Source organism: Argiope bruennichi, chromosome 9 (genome assembly GCF_947563725.1).
Source record: "Argiope bruennichi chromosome 9, qqArgBrue1.1, whole genome shotgun sequence".
NCBI classification, from domain to species: Eukaryota; Metazoa; Arthropoda; class Arachnida; order Araneae; family Araneidae; genus Argiope; species Argiope bruennichi.
Window position 1 is genome coordinate 31526506 of NC_079159.1, and position 24310 is coordinate 31550815.

Genomic DNA, 24310 nt, shown 5'->3' on the forward strand with positions numbered 1-24310 from the left:
TAAACTTTCCGTATATGGATATAAAAAATTTTACTATTTGAGAAATCTTGTTTCCTTTACAATTTTCTCAACTTTTAAGGCATTGAAATGGATGAAGTGTGATTGAAAAAAGGAATGCTCAAATTTTGATATAATTTGAACAATTAAATTTCAATAAAAAAAAGCAGAAATTTCATTCTTTTATATTTTTAAAATAAAATAATTATACATGATTGTTATATATCGTTTAAAAAACAATGCAAAATGCTGTATTCCTTAATGTGCATATATTTCAGTTAAAGTATTAATCTATCAGTTATATCTGAAACACTGCCAGTTTTGTTTTCTTGAGATTAATTTTCAAATATTCACTAACTGATAAATAAAATTGTGTTTAACACAAAGAATAGAATCCTTTAAAGATTTTTTTTTTCTTTAAACATTTTAGGTATTAAAATTTGATAACTTTTTAAAAAAAAATTTAGTAAGTGAATAATATTTTTAAAAAAAACTATTTTTAAAATTATTTTCTAGACATTCCTTTCATTTATTTATATATAAATTTATGCAGCTGTTAATGAAATTAAAAAAAAAATCATGCAACCAACTTGTAATTTTGAAATTGGATCAAAATTTAAAAATGTAAAACGTTTTTAGCATTCTGATTAATATCAATTTCTATTAAAATTTCATATGTCTTGGTTTCGATTATATGCATTTTCTTTAATCTTTTCAGTAATAATAAATAATTTTATTAAAATTTCAACAACAAAGAACTGAATATATTGCCTTTATTATTTTTTTTTAATATAAATGTTCTGAATTATGAAACGTGAACATGAAATGAGTTCCTGACATTAATTTGTCATGTGACATTCCAATTTTTAACATTAAATGTATATTCACAAATCATCATTAATGTCTTGATGACATCAACGGTGCATCATTATTTTCGAAAGTGAAAAGTGACGTCTTCCTGAAATGGTTGAAAATGTGAATTTCATGGTTTCGAACTGACATTTTAATACATGAAATATTTACACTTTACATATATTTACACTAAAGACATGAATATATGTCATGGCATTGTTGAATAATGAATTTCTAATTACATGAATATGATAATATTATGTTTATAAAACAGATTCGGTGAAATATACGTATATCTTTAGGAATATGTCCTGATGAAAAATCGATCAATAATTTAGATATTTTCTTTTAACTGACGTTAAAAGAAGGAAATTTGGTGAACAATTACGCTTCTATGCAATCGTAGTCAGGTTACAGATAAAAAATTTACTTATGGCACTTTAATTCACTTAATTGTATATTTAAAACGATACATTTGATATCCAAAAAGTTTATTTACAATTTCTTGATAATTTAGAAATTATGAATATGATTGTTTTAAACTAAAAAAATTAATTAAAAAAAATATATGCAAGAAAGATCTAGAATTTTTTTTTTTAGTTATTTAGAAAACAATAAACTACACTCAACCAAAATTCATTTTGATTCAAGTTCAGCAATTTAATTTTTTTGTAATTTTTCTTCGGTTTTTAAAAATATTCTAAGATGCTTTTTAAATTAAAATAATATTTAAAAAAAAAGGAAAACAATCAAGTTATAAACTTTAACTGATTATAGTTATTCAAAAAGAAATACAATTATGAGGACAATAAAGAAAAATAAAGAAATTTTATGACTTTAGTTTAAAGCATTAAAAGAACAAATAAAAAGTAATTAAACTTTAAAAAAAAACGTCCTTATGAGATAATTATATTGAATTTAAACATTAAATATATACAAGAATATAATAAATCAACTTAACTACGCTACGTGAGTATCACTTTCTTTTACAACTGTTCTTCAGATGATAAAAATATTTAATACAAAACAAAATAAATAAAAATTTCCAATAAAATAATCCAGAATTCATATACGAGTCTTTTGAGGCAAAAGAAATAAAATACATTACCTCCCACAGTCCAAAACGATAAATTACTCCATGGCAAAAATTCACACATGCGATAATGGCACCTGTTTACAACTAGAGGGCACGTGCCCCACATGGCTTGCTGGGCTGAGGGGCTTAAACGTTCTAGGTCCATACAAGCCCTCTGCACCACCAGGGGTACCGGTTCTTTGAGATACTGAACCGGGACCACCTCTCTGTCCTCGTCGACTGCAAAGTCGACGCCGCCAAGACTCCAGAGTTTTGACTGATGTGATCCAAAACCCGGTTGTAATTCCCACCACCAGACACATGAAATATTTGAGCATAAACACCGAATAGTCTGGTCGAGATTGTTCTGTGTCACAAGGACAGTTGTGGCGTCGGTCCCACCTCTCCCTGTAATGTTGCTCGTAGAAGTAACATCCTATGGTGATGGTCGCGGGTACAGTGTAGAGGACGGAGAAGACACCGATACGGATCATCAACTTCTCCAGTTTATCCGCTTTGGCCCGCGCCTGCTGTCGAATCACTTTGCGGATGCGGAACAGCGAGACGAATCCAGCAAGGAGGAAAGATGTGCCAAGTAGAAGGTAAGCACACAGTGGCATGATGACGAACCATCGTAAATGATCCACATTCTGATTGCCGACTGAACATATTCCTGCTACAGGATCACCATCCACAGCGCCCATAGCCAAGACAGCGATTGATTTGCCAGTGGGTACAAGCCAAGCGGCAAGATGGAAATACTGGGAATACCCAGCAATAGCTTCGTTTCCCCACTTCAGCCCGGCTGCCAGCAGCCAGGTGAGAGTCAGGATGACCCACCACAGAGAGCTGGCCATTCCAAAGAAATACACGAGCAGGAAGACGATAGTGCAGGCTGGTGGGCGGCCTATAGTGTGATAGCGAATGATTTGCCCATCACAAGCCACTGCCTCGTGGCCAAGACCCAGTCTCACTAAGTAACCTATGGATACCATGAGGTAGCAGCCGGATAGGAAAATAATAGGACGTTCAGGATATCTAAACCGGGTGGGGTCAATCAGGAATGTCAGCACAGTCATACTAGCAGAAAAGCAGCAAATGATGGCCCAGAGACCAATCCAAAAGGTAGCAAAGGTCTGTTCATCTTTGTTGAAAAAGGTACCGCGACAAGGTCTGGCACATTGTGGTACACCTCCGGTTGCAACATCCTGGTACAGCTTGCGATCAGCAGCATCAACCAAAGGTACCATTGGGAAACGACATTCACATTTGCAATCAGAATCTACACTTCCTGGTGTAACTAAACTAGGTGGATGGCCGGGACTTCCACCTGAGGAAATAGATTCGTGTCGATCTCTGCCTTTAGAATTCCTACCCCTGTAAGACGGAGGTCTTCGAACTGGTTTTGTCTCTTGCTTAGCATTATAATCCCCATTTTCAGGACCAGCTCCTTCTTTTGCATCCATACACAAATGCTCTTGGTCACCATAACGTGGAAAATCATCGCAGTTCATACGTTCCGGCCAAACAAAACCATATTTATGCATGATTGGAGCACAACCTGCTCTTGCTCGTTCACACACAGAATAACAGGCAGGTAGTTGTCCCTGGTAGTCTTCAATGCAGATGGGGGCATAGAGAGAACACAAGAAGAAGAGCAGATCATCAGAACAATGTATTTCAACCAGTGGCCAGAATTGGTGCACTTCTAGTCCAGCCTCATCCTGAGTATCGTGATGGAATTTATTTGGCATCGAAGTATAATTGTAACCAATGCCTCTGCACATAGGAATGGTGATTTCTTCGCATCGTTCCATCTGTCCGCCGGTCGATATCATGAGCAATAACAATACAAACGCACTTAATGCTTTCATTTTTAACAATGCTTGCAATCCACCTCGTTAATTAAAAATTCAGAATATGAAGGAAACCCCTGAATACTTCAAAGAACTGTGAGAACCATCTGTTAGTTGAAATTCCTTTTGGCATATTAAGCTGTTTAAAGCATCGAACTTTTTTTTTTTTTTTTGTGGGGAGAAAAGAAAATTTTTTAGTCAAAAACCAAGTGAAGTTCAAGACGAAATATTATAAAACTTGCCCAAAGAGAGAGAAATTATAAATCACGCATCTTACATCATCCGCTACTATTGACAAATGGTAAACATCCATAACTGTCACTCGTAAGTTAGGTATCCACAGACTATCTTTTCGTCACCGCGTTCTTCGAGAGAAAGAATGACGTGACGAACACTCTCCTTCCACCAATCTCACAGGAATCTCCTTCGGTTGTGTGAGTCGAAAAGCACTCCCCTTACCGCTGCTTGAGATTCTCCGGCGCTTGCGATGACGTCACAGGATGATCGTCGAATGAAAAGGAAGCTCTGGATGAAGGCATTGGGAAGGTGAGACACCTGGCGAGAAAGAAGAGAAACGTGACGAAAAGGGCATAAAGAAAGCAGGGTTGAAAAAGTCGGCGAAGTAGTTGGTTGATTGCATTGGAAATAGAAGCGGCAAACGATTATCATGATTTGCAGGTGTTAGTGTTGTCGCCTGCTGTGATTATTTCTTAACAGCCTAGGAATTTTTATGTTTCGTTTATTTTTAGGTTCATCGCCTCTTCTGTGCAGAATTTTTTATACGAAATTATTTTGTGCTAGTTATTTTAGACTCAGAATAAAGTAATTTAATAACTCGAAAAGCGTAGGTTATTAAATAATTTTCTCCTTTTTACTTTATAAAAAGAAATTTAAGTAGTATATTTCGAAAAATTATACGTAGCAGAAGTTCGTTCTATTTAAGTACAGAAAATGTTTTGAAATGGGGGAAAAACCCCCTCTGTTATTAATGCAATATTACAGATTATAATGTTTTTAAAATGCACAAAACTTTTGCCTTCATTTTGTGTAACGAATTAATAAGATAGAAATTTTTAAGTTCTAATGCAACTTATTGGTTTGATAATCATTTTTAAATATTTATTTATAGCATTTTTTACAAAGCTTAGTGGATATCTGTAAGAAATTTTAATTTAAAATTACGCCTTACCAGAAATTAAGTTATCTTCATTGAAAAAATTAATATACCTATATAAATTGAGTTTAAATTTATAAATATTCATGGCAGAGTGATCGATTACTATCAATATCGTTATAATAAAAAATAATACATACCAAATGGCACATAAATATTTTCTTTTAAATAAAGTTCTGGTATTAATTCAAATGTTACTTTTTCAATATTGGCATACCAAACGGTTACAGGACAGACAAATAAAAATGTATGTATATAAGCTAATTTTTACATTTACAATAATAAACACATTTTTTTACAATAAAATGTAATCAATATTCAATAATCTTTAAAAATAAATAATAATTTTTGTAATGAAAAATATGAATTGAGAATGAGTTTTTTAAAATAAGCTATAAGCTTTCAACAGCATTTAAGTGAATTTCTCGTCTATTTAATTCTTTATCTTAAAACTTAAAACGCATATAATATATTTTACATTTTTCACTAAACTAAATTCTTAACATATTTCTTCGAGCTACAATTTCAATAAAAACATAGAACGCGACATTATTAAGTAAAATAAACATTCGGTATATCTATTTCAAATGATATTTCGTTTGCAAGATTAGAAGACATTACAAACACCGATACACACGCAAACTAAAATGATTAAACGAGAGAATGGCAAATATATTGTTTAGCTGATCAAAAATTAACGTTCATTTCGGTATCGTGCTGGTATACGGTCTTCCAACATGCTATTTGAAAGTATTTTTCCAATAAGATGAAAACATGTGTTTAAACAATGCACTGCAATGCTTGTTTGTTTGTCCCTGTCAGCGTGATGTAGCAATGTCACGATAAAATGGCCTGTCAGGGATATTTCTAGTTATTCATGTTTATGGGCAATAAAATGGAAACAGTTTATACACTTTCTTTTTTCTGCATAATGGCTGAAAAAAAGATATTAAATAAAACGGAATACAAAATAGAAAGCTGAGTATTGGGAAAACCTCGAGAATTCGCGAATCAGTTCTAAAATGAAATGCATCTTAAACATAAAGAAATTTAAATCGAAATATTAATGAAGCTAAGCTTTTAGTTCTGGAATAAATTATATATATATATATGTAAAGGAATGACAATATCATAAAAAACTGAGCTTTAACGTAGAAGTAGTTATTAATAGAAATTTTCAAGAATTTCCCAACTTTTCAAAAGTTTACTTTTTGTTAGCCGCCTTCGTCGACCAGCTGCTCGCCTACCATATTAATAGTATTAATTTAGTAGACGGCTTTGATGCAGTAGATATAATTATACCAAAGGAAATTAACGTTTTAATTTATATGTACACTGTATTAACTGCCGGCGTCCTCGCCTAGGGGTAGCGCGTCTTCCCCGTGATCTAGGCGTTCCGGGTTCGAGTTCTGGTTCGGGCATGGTTGTTCTCTTCCTTGTGTTCTCTCTGTGAGGTGCGTGAATGAGGCCCCCTCCCCCCCCCTGTAAAAAGGGGTTGCGCAAGCGAGTGTGTGTGTGCTATCTTCATTTGAGCTAGAAGTCAGACTTCTGCCCTCGAATGCTCAGGGGTCTTTACCCTCAGAAGCTACTGCGCAAAAATTTGGCTTAAAATAGTCACACGACCAAAAAAAAAAAAAAAAAAAAAAAAAAAAAACTGTATTAGCTAAGCAGAGCATTTTGCTTAGTTAGCATAGTTAGCAAAGAGTTCAAATTAATTGACGGATAAAATTGCCGAAATCGGAGCAGTTGATGAGTCTGGCAGCTCTGCTATTACTTTATTTTGTGATATTTTTCGAGAAAGGAAGAGGAAAGAGGGTAGGCAACTGTTGATAACGCATTTGGAGATCATGAATTTTCAAACAACATGACCTTTGGCAAAATCGGTGCAGTAATTGAGGTTGGAGATCTCTAGTGTGCCTTTTTTTCCCCCTTCATTAAGAATGTTCAGTGAAATATTATAGATTTTTTTAGAATGGGGGGGGGGAGGAGAGGGATGTAAATAAAAACTTTTACGTATATGGGAGCTATAAGCTACAAAAGGAAATAAAAATTGCCGAAATAGGTCCAGTGCTGGGGGCTGATTTTTTTGGATTTTAGTCAATTACTTTATAGATGTGCATGCTTTTTCTTTTTCAGAGAAAAAAATATTTAATCTTTTGAATAGCCGCAAACGGTTGTTTTGAGTAGCCGGAACTAATGTCCTAAGAGCTATCGAACGCATTATAAATTATCCTGTAGAATGTATGTTCCGTCATCGATAGGGGTTGGCCAACAAACTTCTCCACTCCATTTCTGTAACCACCAGGGCGCAGGGCGCATGAACCAACCACCATTCCGGAAGCTTCTCATCTTTATATCTCAAATAGACCTTGAGAAATAAACTTTTGCATAAAATATTTTAAAAAGTTATTTTGAGTAAAATAAGCAGTTATCAACATTTCGCGGTGTAAACAAAACAAAAATTCGCTTTTATTAATTTTTATTCAACTATTAAACAAAGAAAAATTATTTTACTTTATCTTTTTTTTTTTTTTTTTGGCCAACTTTATATTGTCATGATTTTGCCTTAAGTTATTAAGATTCACATTATATATATTTTTTTTTTCACATCTCAATGGATGTTTTTTTATCTGATCTTTATCATTACTGAATAAAGAGTCTAAAGATAGAATCCTTATCTCCTATTATCTCTCGTATATTTTATTCGGAAGTTTTCCCTAGAAAGGAAATCTATTAACCTGGAGGTAGCTTTTGCCCACCTATATTTTAGAGTTCATTTCAATTCTAAAATTACCAGAGATCGGCATAGGCATAGATTGAATGACCAGTCCTTTTGATTGGTTTGGTAATTCTGGAGTTAAAAACAAATCATACTGATGATGTAGCTATGTCAAGAGAATCAAATTAATTACAGATAGCTAAAATTGAATTTAATTACTGTAGGTAAATACTGTGTACCATAAACTATTAATAATAAAAGAAGAATTTGGGAGGGGAGTGGTAATTGTAAAATTATAAACTTTTTCATACCAACTAACTTTGTTCTAAAAAAATCTGCAAGTTAGATGCAAATGAAAATTTGAAATATATTATATCGCTTACTATATATGAAATTAATTACAGAATTATGAATATTGAACTCAAAATCACCCGAAACAATTCTAGTCTGCTCCTAAAATCCTGAACTCTTTTCTTATAAAAAAAAAAGTTAATCATAAATTTGTTTAAAATTAATTACAGCTTTAAATTTAAATTAATAATTAGAAAAGCATTAAGGTAAGGTGCAAACAATCCACTTAAAATTAGAAATAATTTGTAAAAAAAACTTTTAAAGATTTTTTTTTATTGACTGCTAAGATTAATGTTATCCTTATAATAGGTTTAGAGAGTCATTAATGTTTCACAATCCACTATTATTTTCTACAACATTCATTAATAAAGATTAAGAAAATGAAAAAAGAAAAAAAAAAGAACATGATATTAATTACTAGGGCTGTTCTCTGAATTCAGATCGAAATCTCACGAAATGGCCCCTGCCTATCGAAAAAATTCCTGCAATTCTAATAAGTGTTTAATCAAATACAAATATAGTGCTGTTATATGGTATGAGAAACGTATGAATCGTGAAGTTAGAATTAAAAATAAGTTTAAAATTCCTCAAGATGATTTATTTGGCTGGTGTCATTAATTATAAGTCATATTAAGTTGTAAATAGCTAACTTAAGTCGGTTCGTTCAGGGCAATATTGCAGGAATTTAAATTTCATTTTTACATCAGTATTTGTAATTACATACTATTTAGATAATTATTTTGATTTGAAACATATCGCCAAAATTACCCAAATTTCTATTTTGGTAATTGTATGCCTTTTTATTTATCTTTAGTTGGAACTAAAGAAAGATTAAACACTGTGAGGAAGGTCTTCAGAAATGCAAGATTGGGCTTCTGTTGCCCTATTCAAACTTCAAAAACATATAATTTTTATCGATTAAATTTTAATATTTACATTAATAGTTTTTAACTAACACTTATTTCACTAAACTGACGTAACAAAACATTTAACTAATGACGCATTCTGGAGAATTGGTTTCAATATTTCTCATATAAAAAAATTATTTTTTTAATTTAAAAAAAAAATTGGGAAATAAAGGTCTGAAACATTTTTGACTAATTTTAAATACTTAAACTTGTGAGGGATTTGTAGTACATCAGTGGGCTGAAAAATAAATAGAATAAATAAATGATCTAAAAACTTTAATCTACAAATTATTTTGAAAGCATGGAAAAAAAAAATCTTAAGAATAATAATCTAAAATTTAAACTGTATCAGATTTTGATTTAGTTCCATTACCATGACTGACTGAATTAAATGAAAACACAAAATAAGATAATGAAATTAAAGCAAAGAAATCTGATGATCTTGGATTTTTTTTTCAGAGTTCAAGATTTTAGGCAGCTGGATCTGTTAATCTTGTTAATCTGGACAGGATTAAAATATTTTCCAATATTGTGAAAGCTGAAATTTTTCAGGCGAAAATGAGATTGAAATTCTTTTCACTTGTATAAAAGTTTAAAGAAAGAAAAAATAATAAAAGGACCATTTCACGGCATTTATTTTTAAATATAATTAAAATGGAAGCAGGTTTGTGAAACCGGAACTGTTATGAAATATTAGGACCAGGAAACCTCCCCCCCCCCCAAAAAAAGTATGAATTTCCTGGAAGGTTATTAGTCTTGCCCCATCAAATCATTTATTAATCCAAGTTAGATACCATAGGGCCATATTGGTTTATTCTTATTCTTGATTTTAAAAATAATAACAAAAACATTTATCTTTTATATTTAGATACTATTGCAATTCACTAATCCAAATTAGATACCATATGGCACATTGCTCGATTCTTCTTCATGGTTTTAAAATTAAAAATAATAAGAAAAACATTTATCTTTTATATTTAGTTAATATCGTAATTAATGTTGATAACAGATCTTAGATGTAGTTAATACTTCAACTTCTGGATTTAGATTTAGTCAATTATCAGTACCTTTTAGTCTTTTATTAATTCCACCAACATTCATTAAGAGAAAGAAAAGCGAATTTTAATACATGAAATTAATTTTCACACGGCGTGCTGAATTAGGAACTATTAAGACTAAAACTCTTAGAAATGACTCGGGTGTTCCCGCAAAACCATGAACCTTTTCCTGCCGAATAATCCAATCCAAAAGCTGGATGCAAATGGGCCCTGGTAAGTGCCCATAGGTAAGCTGTAGGGCGGGTGGATTGACAGTCCTTCTTGCAGCTACAAGCAAAACGATCTTTTATTTCTTTGGCTCCCATTTTAACTCCGTGTTGGGAAAAGATATAATCGTCGTTGGCCATAAGCACGCGACTACAGCAGGCAGTCCTAATTGCTCCATTAGGTTACGCTCAATTGCTGTTGTTAAGGGACCGTCTTCACATCTACAATACGACTGTACATTGTTGCTTTACAGCGAGTGGATTATACATGATTTGATTCGCATTACATAGAATTGATCATCACAAACAAAGAGAAATAATAATGAATCTTTTTTTTAAAAAAAAATTAGATGGAAATTGTTTTGACCTGTATTTAAATACCATGTTGGCAACAGTTAATTTAATGGGGGTACCTCGGAGGATCAGAAAACGATAAAAAGATTATTGACATCGTGATTGTTTGGTGAAATTTCAGTTAAGCCATTTTCTTTGTTTGAGTTAGTATTTATTAGCATAATTCTACAATGATGCTTATAGGGTGCACATAAAGGAAGTAATACACATTTAGAAAGTCCATAATATTTTATTATTATTTGTATGCGGATGGTTTGATTGTTAGAACACCTGAACTACCTCGCAGATGCATGTAAAGAATAATAAAGTAATTATTTAGTTCGTGATGAAGCAATGAAATCTAAATTTAGCAACGATTCAACCATTTCTCTAGAAATTTAATAACTTAATTGTGTGACTTTTTTTGGTATAAGTAATAACAAAGGCGCTGATTAAAAAAAAATCATCTGGGCAAGCTGGAAGGCAAAGGTAGATTCCTTTACATTTGAGTTACTATCTGGCAACATAAATTGTTGGTGTTAGAAACAGTCAAAATTATGGCGTGAAAATGACTTTTCAGCCTCCAACTTCTAAGATATTGCAATTATCGAAAAACTTTAGATACAAAAGTGGTTCGTCTTATTGAGGTGTTAATTTAGCTAGTGGATCTGTTTTTCTGTCTTTAATATTACGAAAATTATAAATAAATGAAAATTTCACCCCCCACCACCACCACCACCATTTCCATCCTCTTTGAGAGATAAATGAGTGATTTGCGAACTCGTCCAAGATTTTTACATCTTTAACAACATATTTCAACCAGCTATAATCCAAATTGTTTTGGTTTGTAAGGACCATGATTGGTGAAGATCTGAAGAAATTTTCCCAGTCTTTTCAAGAGATCCATTGCAATAGGTAATCTTCCTATAGGAATGTACCTAAAAGCAGCACATTCGCATTCAGAGAATCTAGACAAAATTTTAAGTTATATTTTTTTTACAATGGTTTCACAGCGATCCAGATATTGATAGTAAAGTCAATATCAAGGAATTTTGACTGAGCTTAGAATTAAGTGATCATTCTTAGTGTAACATTAAAATATTTTTAACCCAATAGATTAAACAAATGAACCACTTTTGGGGGTCGCTTAAAGAAGAGATTAATCAATAAAATCAATTAGTTTCAAGACTTCATTCCATGGCTTAGTAAATATAATGTCTGTCGTGAATATTTCAAGTATGGAACTGATTCTAGTTAGGAAATGATTATGTAAAACTTACCACAAAATTAAAAGAAAAAATAAATTCTTAGTAAAAAATATTGAAGAAATTTTTAGTTTATTTTTACTTTCTCGTATACGAATGCTTAGTATACTTTCTCGTTTACGAATGATTAGTATCCTTTCTAGTTTACAATGATTATTATGCTTTCTAGTTTACGAATGATTAGTATGCTTTCTAGTTTACGAATGATTAGTATGCTTTCTAGTTTACGAATGATTAGTATGCTTTCTAGTTTACGAATGATTAGTATCCTTTCTAGTTTGCGAATGATTAGTATGCTTTCTAGTTTACGAATGATTAGTATGCTTTCTAGTTTACGAATGATTAGTATGCTTTCTAGTTTACGAATGATTAGTATGCTTTCTAGTTTACGAATGATTAGTATGCTTTCTAGTTTACGAATGATTAGTATGCTTTCTAGTTTACGAATGATTAGTATCCTTTCTCGTTTACGAATGATTAGTATGCTTTCTAGTTTACGAATGATTAGTATGCTTTCTAATTTATGAATGATTAGTATACTCGAACGATTAGTATTTATATAATATGGTTAGTATACTTTCTCGTCAAAAAAATTCGAACTGGAGATTTTGACAAATATCCACGTTTTAGATCTCCCTGTGTTCGAAAAACACATTTTTGGAAAAAGCCTGCCTGCCTGTCTGTGACTAAGATAATTCAAAAACGCTTTGATCTGGAAGGATGAAATTTGGTATACGGCCTTTATATATAATTTGTAGAATTCTATCAAAATTTAAGCAAAATTCGCTCAGAGAAAGTTTGTCCGTCTGGCTGTTCGAATAGAATTTAACACGATATCTACAAAACGAAAAGAGCTAGATAGATAAAATTAGATGCAAAGAATTATCATTCATAGTCTAGACTTCTTTCAAATTCTGAACCAAATTTAACAAAGGATTGACCATCCACAATAAATTCAAGGGTGTTAGAGCGCAATATTTATTTTTATATTATCTTAAAATTCAAAAATTCATTTTTTTTTTTTTGCCGCATCATTTTCTCCGATTTTTAATTAATTAAAAAAACTATTTTAAGCTTATCTTACAATAATATATTTGCTGTAGTAAAATTCAAATCGTTTTCACTTTTGCTACTAATATTTCATACTGATATTTTTTTCATTTTTAGTCATCAAAATATAAAGATTTGGCTTATTTTTCGATATTGAGTAGGTTTTTTGTATACGATATGATTTAATAAAATTTTTGAAATTTAACTTCGGAATCAGGCAACGAAGAAATTTTTTAAGGGACACTAATTTTTATGCGCTACAGCTTTTCCCTGTGGTATAATTAGAGTTAAAGGATTACAGGCAAAAAAAAAAATTTTTTTAAATGCATAGCTCTACAAAAAGAATGACGTAGGCTTCTAAAATAATATAACTTATGTATCTATTAAAATTTGGAATTGAAAAAAAATATTTTACCGTGGAAGCCATTAAGATACAGTTGAACAAAATATTTGATAGAAATTTTCAGCAATCATAAATCCCGGTGAACTAAATGATCTCCCAAGGCGACTAGTTATTATTAACATCGTTTTGTGAGATTCAGGACTAATAGCAACAACAGCACAAACGGCACAATATTAGATTTCTATCTAGCTAATGAAATGCTCTTAACAATATACGACAGACTTACACTTGAGAAGAGACAATAAATAAATAAATAAAGACCTTGATATTGTCAAAAAAAAAAAAAAACAGTGCCTTTGCTTATTATACATTTATCATGCTTCGATATTCAACTACAAAAATAGAAGAAAAAAAATTAGAACCAACAGACATCATTATTTTCTTCTAATCTATCAGAGGACCGGAACGCAAAATGACAGCTCTCGAAATGCTTGATGATCATCTGCCTGTCACCTAATGATGTATTGAAAACGTGCGTGCAGCTAGAAAGTCAAATATACATATATGACGCCTTCACACACGAATTACTTTATTGTATGTATAGATCTCCTATATAATTAGAAGGCTTAGAATTATTGACTTAGGAGCCTTAAAATAATAATTAGAATGAGAATGGGAGAATTTTTTTTTTCACAAGCATCTTAGACGAATTAAACAATAAAAGAATGGAATTAGTAATCTTTTAAATTAATGTAAACGTATAAAGTTATATAGGAATTCTTTAAATCTGGAATATAAAAAAAGCAACTTATCCATATAGTTTAGATTAGATCAAAATGGAACGAGTTTTTCAATTCATGAAATCAAAATCTACGTATATAAAACGCTAATGTACATGGTACAGAAATTACTCTTATTAACTATTGCTGAATGGCAACGAGAATAACTAATGAACAAATCCCTATATAAACTTTTCCGACTGTTTCGTTGAATCGTTTTGCAACTGAATTTAACGGAAGGCTTCGCTAATTACTGAAACTGCAAAATATTGAATGCTTTGGAGATGATTGGCATTCTATTTAGTCAGAGGAAACAAGAAGTAAAAGTAATCAAGAAATAGACGCCAAACAGAAAATTCATCAAGCGCCAAAATAGATTTAACCGTCGCCAGAAGGGTGATCGCTTTGACTTAACTATTCCGTATTAATTGTTTCATACAAATCTGGACAAACAAGCTGGTGGCCAAAGGGCTAGTTATTTATAAAATCAGCGGGGAGGTACCAGCCTCGGCTTTTTCGTATACTATATACTTTCAATTGAAAATGAATTGTTCATTCGAGTTTCGCATACTTTCGTATACTATTCAATTACGTTAGAAATTAAAAATGTATTAAAATCAGGAAATTAAATTAACATATTAAAATTATGAATCAAAATTTTTTTCTTCGAACTTCTTAAATTAAAATATAAAAATATTAATCCATTAGGGGGAAAAAAATCTGTTTGCAACTTTAGTAATAAAAACATTAAGACAGCCGTCAAAAGTTTTCTTAAACGTTTATAATAATTAATATTTCTACTTTTTTTTTACTTTTAACAAAAAGATATTTTGAATGCACGTTAGAAACAAATAGTTGATTAAATTTAGAATAATATTATTTGATAAATAATATATTAATTTCATTTATACTAACATCTATTATCAAAGCTATTTAAACATAATTTCATAAATGATTATTTAATTCAGTTGAATAGCCCTTTTTCAGAAGAAAATACATAACAGCAATTTTACTCACTTATGTTCTTGAACTGACTATCCAAAATAGGTCTTTAAGCCTGCAAACAGTATGTTAGTGGATACACGGGTGAACGTTTTAACAACGATTTTTAGCACTTAATAAACAGCTATTAACTTTTTGAAGAAATCTTTATATTATAAGATTGTGGTGTTAAAAATACATATAAAATGAGTTTAGAAAGGTAATGATATTTAATAAAATCGGTAGTAAATTTAAAAAAAAAGTTCGGAAAAGTTTTCTTTTTAAAAATTTGAGCAAAAAGTTTTGGTTTTATTTAAGAACATATTATTTATGAGGGAATAACTAATAAAATTTTCATGTCAACAACTGCTTTTTTGAAAAATGGAGCTAGTTAGTTGTAAAAAATGGAGCCGTCAAAAACTGCCCGTAAGCACTTTTCTATCAGTCAGAATTCACAGATTGAGAAAAAAAATCATATTCAAAAACTATTATTGTATGACTAAATACTGACTAAAATATTAAAACTAATATTGTATGACTAAATACTGACTAAAATATTAAAACTAATATTGTATGACTAAATACTGACTAAAATATGAAAACTAATATTGTATGACTAAATACTGACTAAAATATTAAAACTAATATTGTATGACTAAATACTGACTAAAATATTAAAACTAATATTGTATGACTAAATAATGACTTACAAAAATAATGTCATGAAGTTCGATTTTCGAATCAAAGAGGCGGTTGAAGTTAACATTTTGTGCAAATTCTTAATCCTAGAATGCATGACTTTTCATTTTTTACGAGAAAAATAAATCTGTTTTGAATAGTTGCATATAATTTAGAAAATTTATTCAAAGCATTTTAGTTTATTTCTTCTGGTGAAATTTTAACAAAACAATTAAAATGTACCGGTTGGCTACAATGTGAATTAAACAATATCCCATGGGCATAAATCACGTTATAACAATTCTATAAAAATAAAAGTCCTTTTTTTTACCAATATATTTTTCATAATAGAAATAAAATATTTTTCTATTATTATAATGGTAGAATTATAATAATAGAAAATATTTTAATGGTAGAATAATTCATTCAACAGACACTTTGATATTTTTCTAAGTTTCCAGTTTAAATCTAATTCCAGTACCGCTCTTGTCATATATCGGTGTTTTCTACAAATGTTTATCAAAACGCATTAAAAAAAAGATTTCCAATCACTCATTGTTGCTTTTTGAAACCGTTCATGCAAAGCTTATAAATGGAAATACAATTTGTAGCCAAATGCCTACATGATGCATTGGAGGATTAAGCCTGAATTCATTTTTCGTTGATTGTTACGTTTGCGAATACTACTTTTTGATAATCATCGTGAATCTATCGCCACTAAGGAAGATTTTTTTTCTTTTAAATATATTATTCATCGCTTTTTTTATGCGCATTAATAAAGTTTAGTGCGATAATAAAGGTCCATTGCCCAAATTTCTTTGTATCGGTTCTAGTCTCAAATGATGGACAAAACGATTGATTCCATCATCATCCAATAATACCAGGTACAGTACTTACAATACTTAAAACAAAAATAGTACACTATATTAATATACAACCTACCTACCTAGCACATTTTTACAGCAACTTATTCAAACATTTTAATCCTACAACGAATAGCCATTTTCCTGAAGGATAGCTTGTAAGCACGGCAAACATCCGGTCCATCAGATTTATTACTTTCCTCTCCAAGAATCTTCCTGGCGACGGTCCCCACCAAGGAACCGTTTTCAGTCTCAGATCTTAGCAGGCGATACGCGTGTTGTATTTCACAACGAGATTCGAAGAAGAGTTTTGTTTACGTTTGGTCGCGCTCCGGGTGACAGCCCCAAACAGGTTTTCAAGTGATGAATTCTTGGGGAAGGGGATGGCAGAGATGATTATCTACCGTTTGCACACAAAAGAGTGCTAACCAGGTAGGCGGACCCGAAGACAAGACTGGATTGGAATGCTGGTCAGGATTGGTTTGGGACTACAAGGGGAAAATGGAAAATATCAAGGGTGGAATGAGGTAGAGGGGGGGGGGGCGATTTTTCTTGGGGCAGGCTAGTTTTGTTCACCTGCCTGGTCGCAGCTGAGAAAACTTGCAGCATTTTGAAAGAAAGTCAGATGGAAGTTAAAATTTCTTTATGTGACTTCAGAAAAAGAAATTAAGAAAATATATGCCACATTGATGTTATGATGTTGCCATATTGATGCTATGTTTCCATATTGATGTTATGATGTTGCCACATTAATGTTATGTTTCCATATTGACGTTATGATGTTGCCACATTAATGTTATGTTTCCATATTGACGTTATGATGTTGCCACATTGATGTTATGTTTCCATATTGATGTCATGATGTTGCCATATTGATGTTACATTGTTATAGAGATATATCATTTTTAATTAAAAAATCTATTAACACTTGAATATATATATATATATATAATATAACCTTAAAATCGAGCTTAGACAACAAATATATTTAAAATATTTCAAATGCAACGAGTGTTTTTTACTTTATTTCCCTTTCAGATTATATGATACACGATACCTTGTTAAATTAAAAAAGATACAGCTATTATATCTGTGCGCGAAATATATATATATTCCTTCCTCTAAGACATACAAATTCGAAATTTAATTAAATGTTTTGAATAAAGAAGGATTTGCTGAACTCGGTTTTGCTCATAAATATTTATGAATTTGGCAGAAACAACCTCAATAACTGTTATTGAAACTGTAGTTGGGAATGCGATTCCATTGTTGAAATTTTGATCTATGACCACATCGAGTTTACTTTTAGCCGATATCATTTTTCTCAAAATTAATGTTTTTCTTGATGAATGATTACAAATGTTGGAAACATTATTATTTATTTATTTGTGAGAAAATGAATAAATATAAACAGAATATAGGGAAGGAAGTAGATAGAATACTATTCAATTTGGAATTCAAAGTTTAATTTATTATTATTCAATTTAAAATGTATGGCATAAGTATTTATAAAATGAAAAGGGGAATTAAAATACGTAAGTGCAATTTTTAATCTAATCAAACGCAATCTAATGAAATGTGTTAACTAAAATTAAAGCTGTGTTAATAATTTTGATAATCTCTGTAATATTACCCATCGCTTTAACCCTTTAAAGGGCCATTTTTTCTAGTCATATTATGTTAAAATATTTTTAGTTTTGAAATTAGAATAAGAAAAGGGATTCATTTAACTTATTAGATACGTTTAATTTGATTCATTAATTAATTTGGTTAATTAGTAATTAAGTAACAAATCAAGACACGTCATTTTGTGTGAGATAAAGAACTGAAGCATCTAAGTTTCTGACTTACTAAAAAAAATTGTCAGAACTTATGCCCACCTACATAATTGATTGATAAATTTGGAAAAGATTGATAAATTTGGTGGGAAGCATACTTCCCACGGCCCTAGAAAGGGTTAACTTAACTTACTGTTATTCAATTTAAAATGTATGATATATATATATAAAATGAAAAACAGGAATTAAATTACGAAATTGCAATCTAAACGAATATAATTTAATGAAATGTGTTAATAGATATAAAAGCATTATTAATAATTTTGATAGTATCAGTAACATTATCCATCGTTTTAATTTAGTGTAAACATAATGGAAACTATTCCTTTAATTAGGCTTAATTTAAACACTTTCAAATCAATTTTTTTTCTCATATATTTCCAGATTTATTTTTAAAATTATTCTTTAACTTGCGAGAAAAAAAATATTTTATTCACTATACTAATAAGTCAGTATACCATTGCATAAATCTAATCTTAATTAAAATCAGAACCAAAAGTTGTTTGCAAACGAAAATTTATCATATTTTATTTTGAGTGTAAACAACTGATGCTAATTATATCTTCCTTTGAAGGAAAAAAAAAAAGTTGAAATGTTTAAACGCATTTTACTTCTCATAGTTGTCTATCTAAAGTATTTCCATCATTCATTTTAATTAACATCCCTTATTAAATCTCCGGTGGCGCATTTAATTTTTAATTAACTTCCCAGAAGTACTGTTTCCGCTCATTAATCATTCTATGGAAGTTATAGTTGTAAGGATATTTTGATGAAGAATTTTTTTCAAAAATTTTGATATGAATACTTTGCATTTTATAAGGCAGCTTTAATAAACAATTGGGTAACGGATTTTGAAATTTGTGATGTCTGAAGGATATTTTATTATTTTTAGATATTTTTATTTAATTAAATTTGTTTCATATTCATCTAAATGGAATTTTGTAATTGGTTTCAAGAATTGTTTTTCATTCGCGCTGGTTAAATATTATCATAATTAATTATTAGTTGATCATTAATAAAATAAATTTATGGCTTTATACCAATGGCTATACTAGATAATGAATCTGAGAAGCTATAGAACTCAAGTTTAAAAAAATCGAAGAAAAATTTAATAAAAAAAAATCGAAGAAAAATTTAATAAAAAAATTAACGATGATTCGAGCTTTTAATTCAAAATATCATAGCAGATATTGTTTTAGACTGAATGCATTTATATTTATATTAATTTTTAAAAAACAGAAAATAATTTAAATAAAAAATTAATGAAGATTTAAGTTTTTAATTTAAAACAGCATGATACTGTTTTAGGCTGGACGCATTTATTTTTTATCTAATTTTAAAATTTGCCGTTAATTATATGGCATCGATAACGTGCATGTATAACGTGCATGTATAACGATGGCATCATTGAAATTTTTTTTTTATTTTAAAATAGTGTTAAAATGAAGTTTTTTGAGGTTATAATATGCTTCAATATTGAGAAAAATTTATTGCAATTTGATTAATTTTTTTTTTTAAATTTTAATTAAGATATTCAGAAAGTTAATGTTACCCATGAAGTAATTATGTTTGGCAGCTCTAAGACCAATTATGTGCCCGTATAAGCGTTTTGATCGATTTTTTTTTTTTTTTTGTCATGCATGTCACGTCATATAATTTATTTTCTAATATGCCTTACATAAATATTATTAAATAAGAGATTTGTTCGATATTTTTTTAATACAAAAAATTATAAACATTTAAAACCTGCAAAATGCTTATCATATGAAGAATTTCAACATGAGTATTCAATCATTAATAGCATTTACTACATTAGACCATGCCATTTTCCTCGTAAATAAAATCCATTTGCTGCGAAGTAAAACCATAAAACTTTTCGAACTTAAGTATATAAATTATTTCTATTAAAGAATAATAAATTCCATAAGATTTTTTAGCCTAACATTTTATTTATTTATTTTCTGCACATTGTTAGAGAAAGAGATGTTTGATACTAGAGATGATGATTGAGAACTTTTTATTTTCGGTAAAGTTGAGGACTATTTTGACTGGATTATGCTACAATGAAAGTTCAGGATTTATCAATGATCCTTTAATTTTCATTTTCGATGATTTTCTGTTCCATAAAATTAAATAAATCTTGGAAAAAACTGATGAAAATAGAAGTTTAATATAAGTTAAGTTTTTTCTCTGTATTTTGCTTGTTAAAAATGTTGAAAAATTTTGTACAGAAAGATTTGTATGTTAAAAGAAAAATAAAAAATCTGATAGTAAAACGCAAAAAGATTTTGGTAATATAAATAAATGATTGAAATTTTTAAAATTCCAGGTGTTAAAATATCAGTTTATTACATTCGAAAATAGTCGCATTCTTAAATTTTTGAATAAAAAAAAAAGGTAGGAAAAATGTATGAAATCAAAGTATACGAATTAAATAGCAAGTTTTTTTTAAATTGATTTTCTTTTTCTTTTTTGGTTAGTAAGGGGTATAAAGTAAAAATCTTTTAGTTTAGTCATTTACGAAATTATTTGTTTAATATTTTGCAGAGAGCTTAAGAAATATAATATCCTGTTCCTGAACTAAAAAATAAGCTCTGTTTCTGTCCATTCTTTAAAATTGGGGTTCGACTGATAAATGACATGAAATTTTCAATTTTTTTTCACACTACGAAACACTAAAATAGCTATAAAATATTTGTAAATGAATAGATTACTTAATCTCTAGTTCAGGAACTGCAGGACATTTTGAGAAATTATTGTACCAAATTTGAACAAAAAATATGCATGAGATTTTAATTTATGAGGTTTCCTTTAAAAACATTCTAACATTTGAGAAAATAGCACCATAAGATGTAAAATAGTGTTAAAATGTATGTAACTGTAAATATAAAAATCAATGTAACTTACCAAAACATGGACTTAGAAACAAAATTATGACGGTTTTATAAAGAGACCTGTTCAAATATTGAGCATATTAAATAAAAAGAATTTCATAATTTCGCTAAACATCGACATTTCATAGCAGTCGCCAAACTAAAATAAGTGCAAGATTTCATGTATCAAATGCATTGATAATGAGTTTTTTTTCTTTCTTTTTTTTTCCAGTTTTACATATATATTTAAAACATATAAATTTAAAGCATAAATGCTTTCGATAGACGGCATGTGGCTGACAAAATTCACGCATGTATAAAAAAAAAGATATTTAAAAATCTCCCGAAATTTTTTATTTCTGTCTTTATATAGCCGATGTGAGTCATATGTCTATAAAGGAATAACCAGCATTGATTTGCTGCATAAAATTAATTTCTGAAGACATCTGATGACAGCAAAGCAAATTCAGTAAATGTATATGTCCTTGATTATTTATATTATGCCTTTAGGTTTATTTATTTTGACAAATATAAACACCGCTTTAGCAGACACACCTGCAAGTGAATAAAAACCGGTGACGAAGGCGTCAAAAAGGCCAGTTCGACAGCTGCAAATCTAATAAAACGATGAATTGAACTAGTTTGAACTGAGATGATGTATTGAACAGTGATTTGCTGGAGTCTGGAATTTTTTTTTCTTAGTATAAACCTATACTATATTTAGTTTCTTGGTAAAGTCGAAGATCTATTGAAAATAAATTCTCGTATTTCTTGTTATTTTGAAAGGGAAGGCTAATTTAACAGTGATTATTTGTATGGCAGCTGATGTCTGTTAATTTTTTTTTATTCCAGTTGTTTTATGCTCGTTCTATTCAATTGTTAATATTTCGTTGTCATAAATATTTGCATGATGCAAATATATTTAAAAGAAAATCTTTATAAAATAATAATAATAAAAACTAAGGTTCAAACCTCTAATCCAAAACATCGTAGCATGACAACGTTTGTGACTGGATTCCTCTATCTTTGTTTTATTTGCAGATAAACCAATGAGAGTGGTCTCCTAAAAACTTTCTCGCACATTTTCTAATAAAGATATCATCGCATAAAATGCCTTTCATGGCACTGTTGTACAATAATTACGAAATATTTACCATTGGTGAGAACTTAGCATTTTTAATGAACCTATCGTGACAACCTTGGCGAGTTTTTTGGCGATTACTTTCTAGCATGCGGTTATTTGTATTCAAGAATCGAATTTGTGTTTTAGGTGCCTTTTTGAACCCTATGGAAATAAAAATTTGGCATAGGATATAATTGTATTTCACAAAATCCTATACCGAATTTGATATATTTTAAGTCAATACGATTTTGAGCAATCTCGTTTATATGTTTCTGAAAGTAGAGACCGACAGATGATCAATCCTTTGCTGGATTTGACTCAAAATTTGACAGATAACACTATAGATGTTAAATCTATGTGCCAACTTTTATTTATCTAACTCTGTTCGTTTTGTAGTTATTGCATTAACTTTTATTCGAGCAGTTAGACGAACAGACTTTCTCTGAGCGGATTTTTATCACAATTTGATAGAAATCTCCAAATCTGAACACCATACCAAATTTCATCCGTCCAGCTCAAACCATTTTTGAGTTATCTTTGTGACAAACAGACTGGCATTTTCTAAAAATGTGTTCTTCGATCCCGATTTCTAAAACAGGGAGATTCGTGAAAATTTTGAGTTCACATTTTTTGACGATAACTATACTTTCTCTGTACTACGTATACAAGAAAGTAAAAATATATTTCATGCCATTTAGAACGTGTATTATCACAACAACAATAATAAAAATAATCAAAAATATCGTTGCAAAATACATTTAAAAAAATTATTAAAATTAGCAAACACATTGTACAGAAAAAAATTAACCGAGATCATTCAAAAATGCAATGACTTAAATAAATGAGATTCGGCACGTAACCTTATGAATACTAAATTTAAGATATTCAATTTTAGTTTCAATTCATTTTTTTTCCTCCGTATTTTGAAACTAAATTTACGATATGCTATTTTGATTAAGTTTCAAAATCTGGAACACTTAATCCTTAATATCTTTTTTTTGTGTGAAAAATAACGAGGTTTTTATGTAAGCATTTAAGCCTCTCAAAGGATTCTTACAATGTAAGAAGCCTTGAAAGTAACAAAAAGATTACATTTTCTTAATAATATTTCCCTGAAATTTCAAAAATTTATTATTTAATATACCTTACTGTTCATTTGCTGAATATATCCTATCTATTGAACATTTTTATGCGAAATTCACTCAGCCGTCTTTGTCTATTTCAGTGTTGTTATATCATAATGTGGTAGATTAAATGAGCCAAAAATTTTCGTTGATACAAAAACATGAAATGTTAATATACATAAATTCTCAAATGTTGAATTAAAGTGATGATCTAAAACTTCGATATAAAATTTGCTAAGCGGCTATGAGTTAATATTATATAAAAATATAAATCATGTATAAACTTTTGATAAAATATATATAAACTTTTGATAAAAAATATAAAATTTTGATACAATATGTATAAACTTTTGATAAAAAATATAAAATTTTGATACAATATGTATAAACTTTTGATAAAAAATATAAACTTTTGATACAATATGTATAAACTTTTGATACAATATGTATAAACTTTTGATAAAATATGTATAAACTTTTGATAAAATATATAAAATTTTGATACAATATGTATAAACTTTTGATAAAAAATATAAAATTTTGATACAATATGTATAAACTTTTGATAAAAAATATAAAATTTTGATACAATATGTATAAACTTTTGATAAAAAATATAAAATTTTGATACGATATGTATAAACTTTTGATAAAAAATATAAAATTTTGATACAATATGTATAAACTTTTGATAAAAAATATAAAATTTTGATACAATATGTATAAACTTTTGATAAAAAATATAAAATTTTGATACAATATGTATAAACTTTTGATAAAAAATATAAAATTTTGATACAATATGTATAAACTTTTGATAAAAAATATAAAATTTTGATACGATATGTATAAACTTTTGATAAA

At 29.4% G+C, this 24310-nt stretch overlaps 1 protein-coding gene across 1 annotated transcript in view; it reads right to left on the reverse strand.

Annotated features, from left to right (window-relative positions):
- Positions 1–1427: 1427 nt before the first annotated feature.
- Positions 1428–24310, reverse strand: part of LOC129985268 (frizzled-5-like) — a 157106-nt gene continuing 134223 nt past the window's right edge. The window contains exon 4 of the mRNA XM_056095234.1: positions 1428–4335. Within this exon, the coding sequence (XP_055951209.1) occupies positions 1999–3798 (1800 nt within the window). The 5' untranslated portion in view covers positions 3799–4335 and the 3' untranslated portion in view covers positions 1428–1998. The remainder of the gene's footprint in view (positions 4336–24310) is intronic.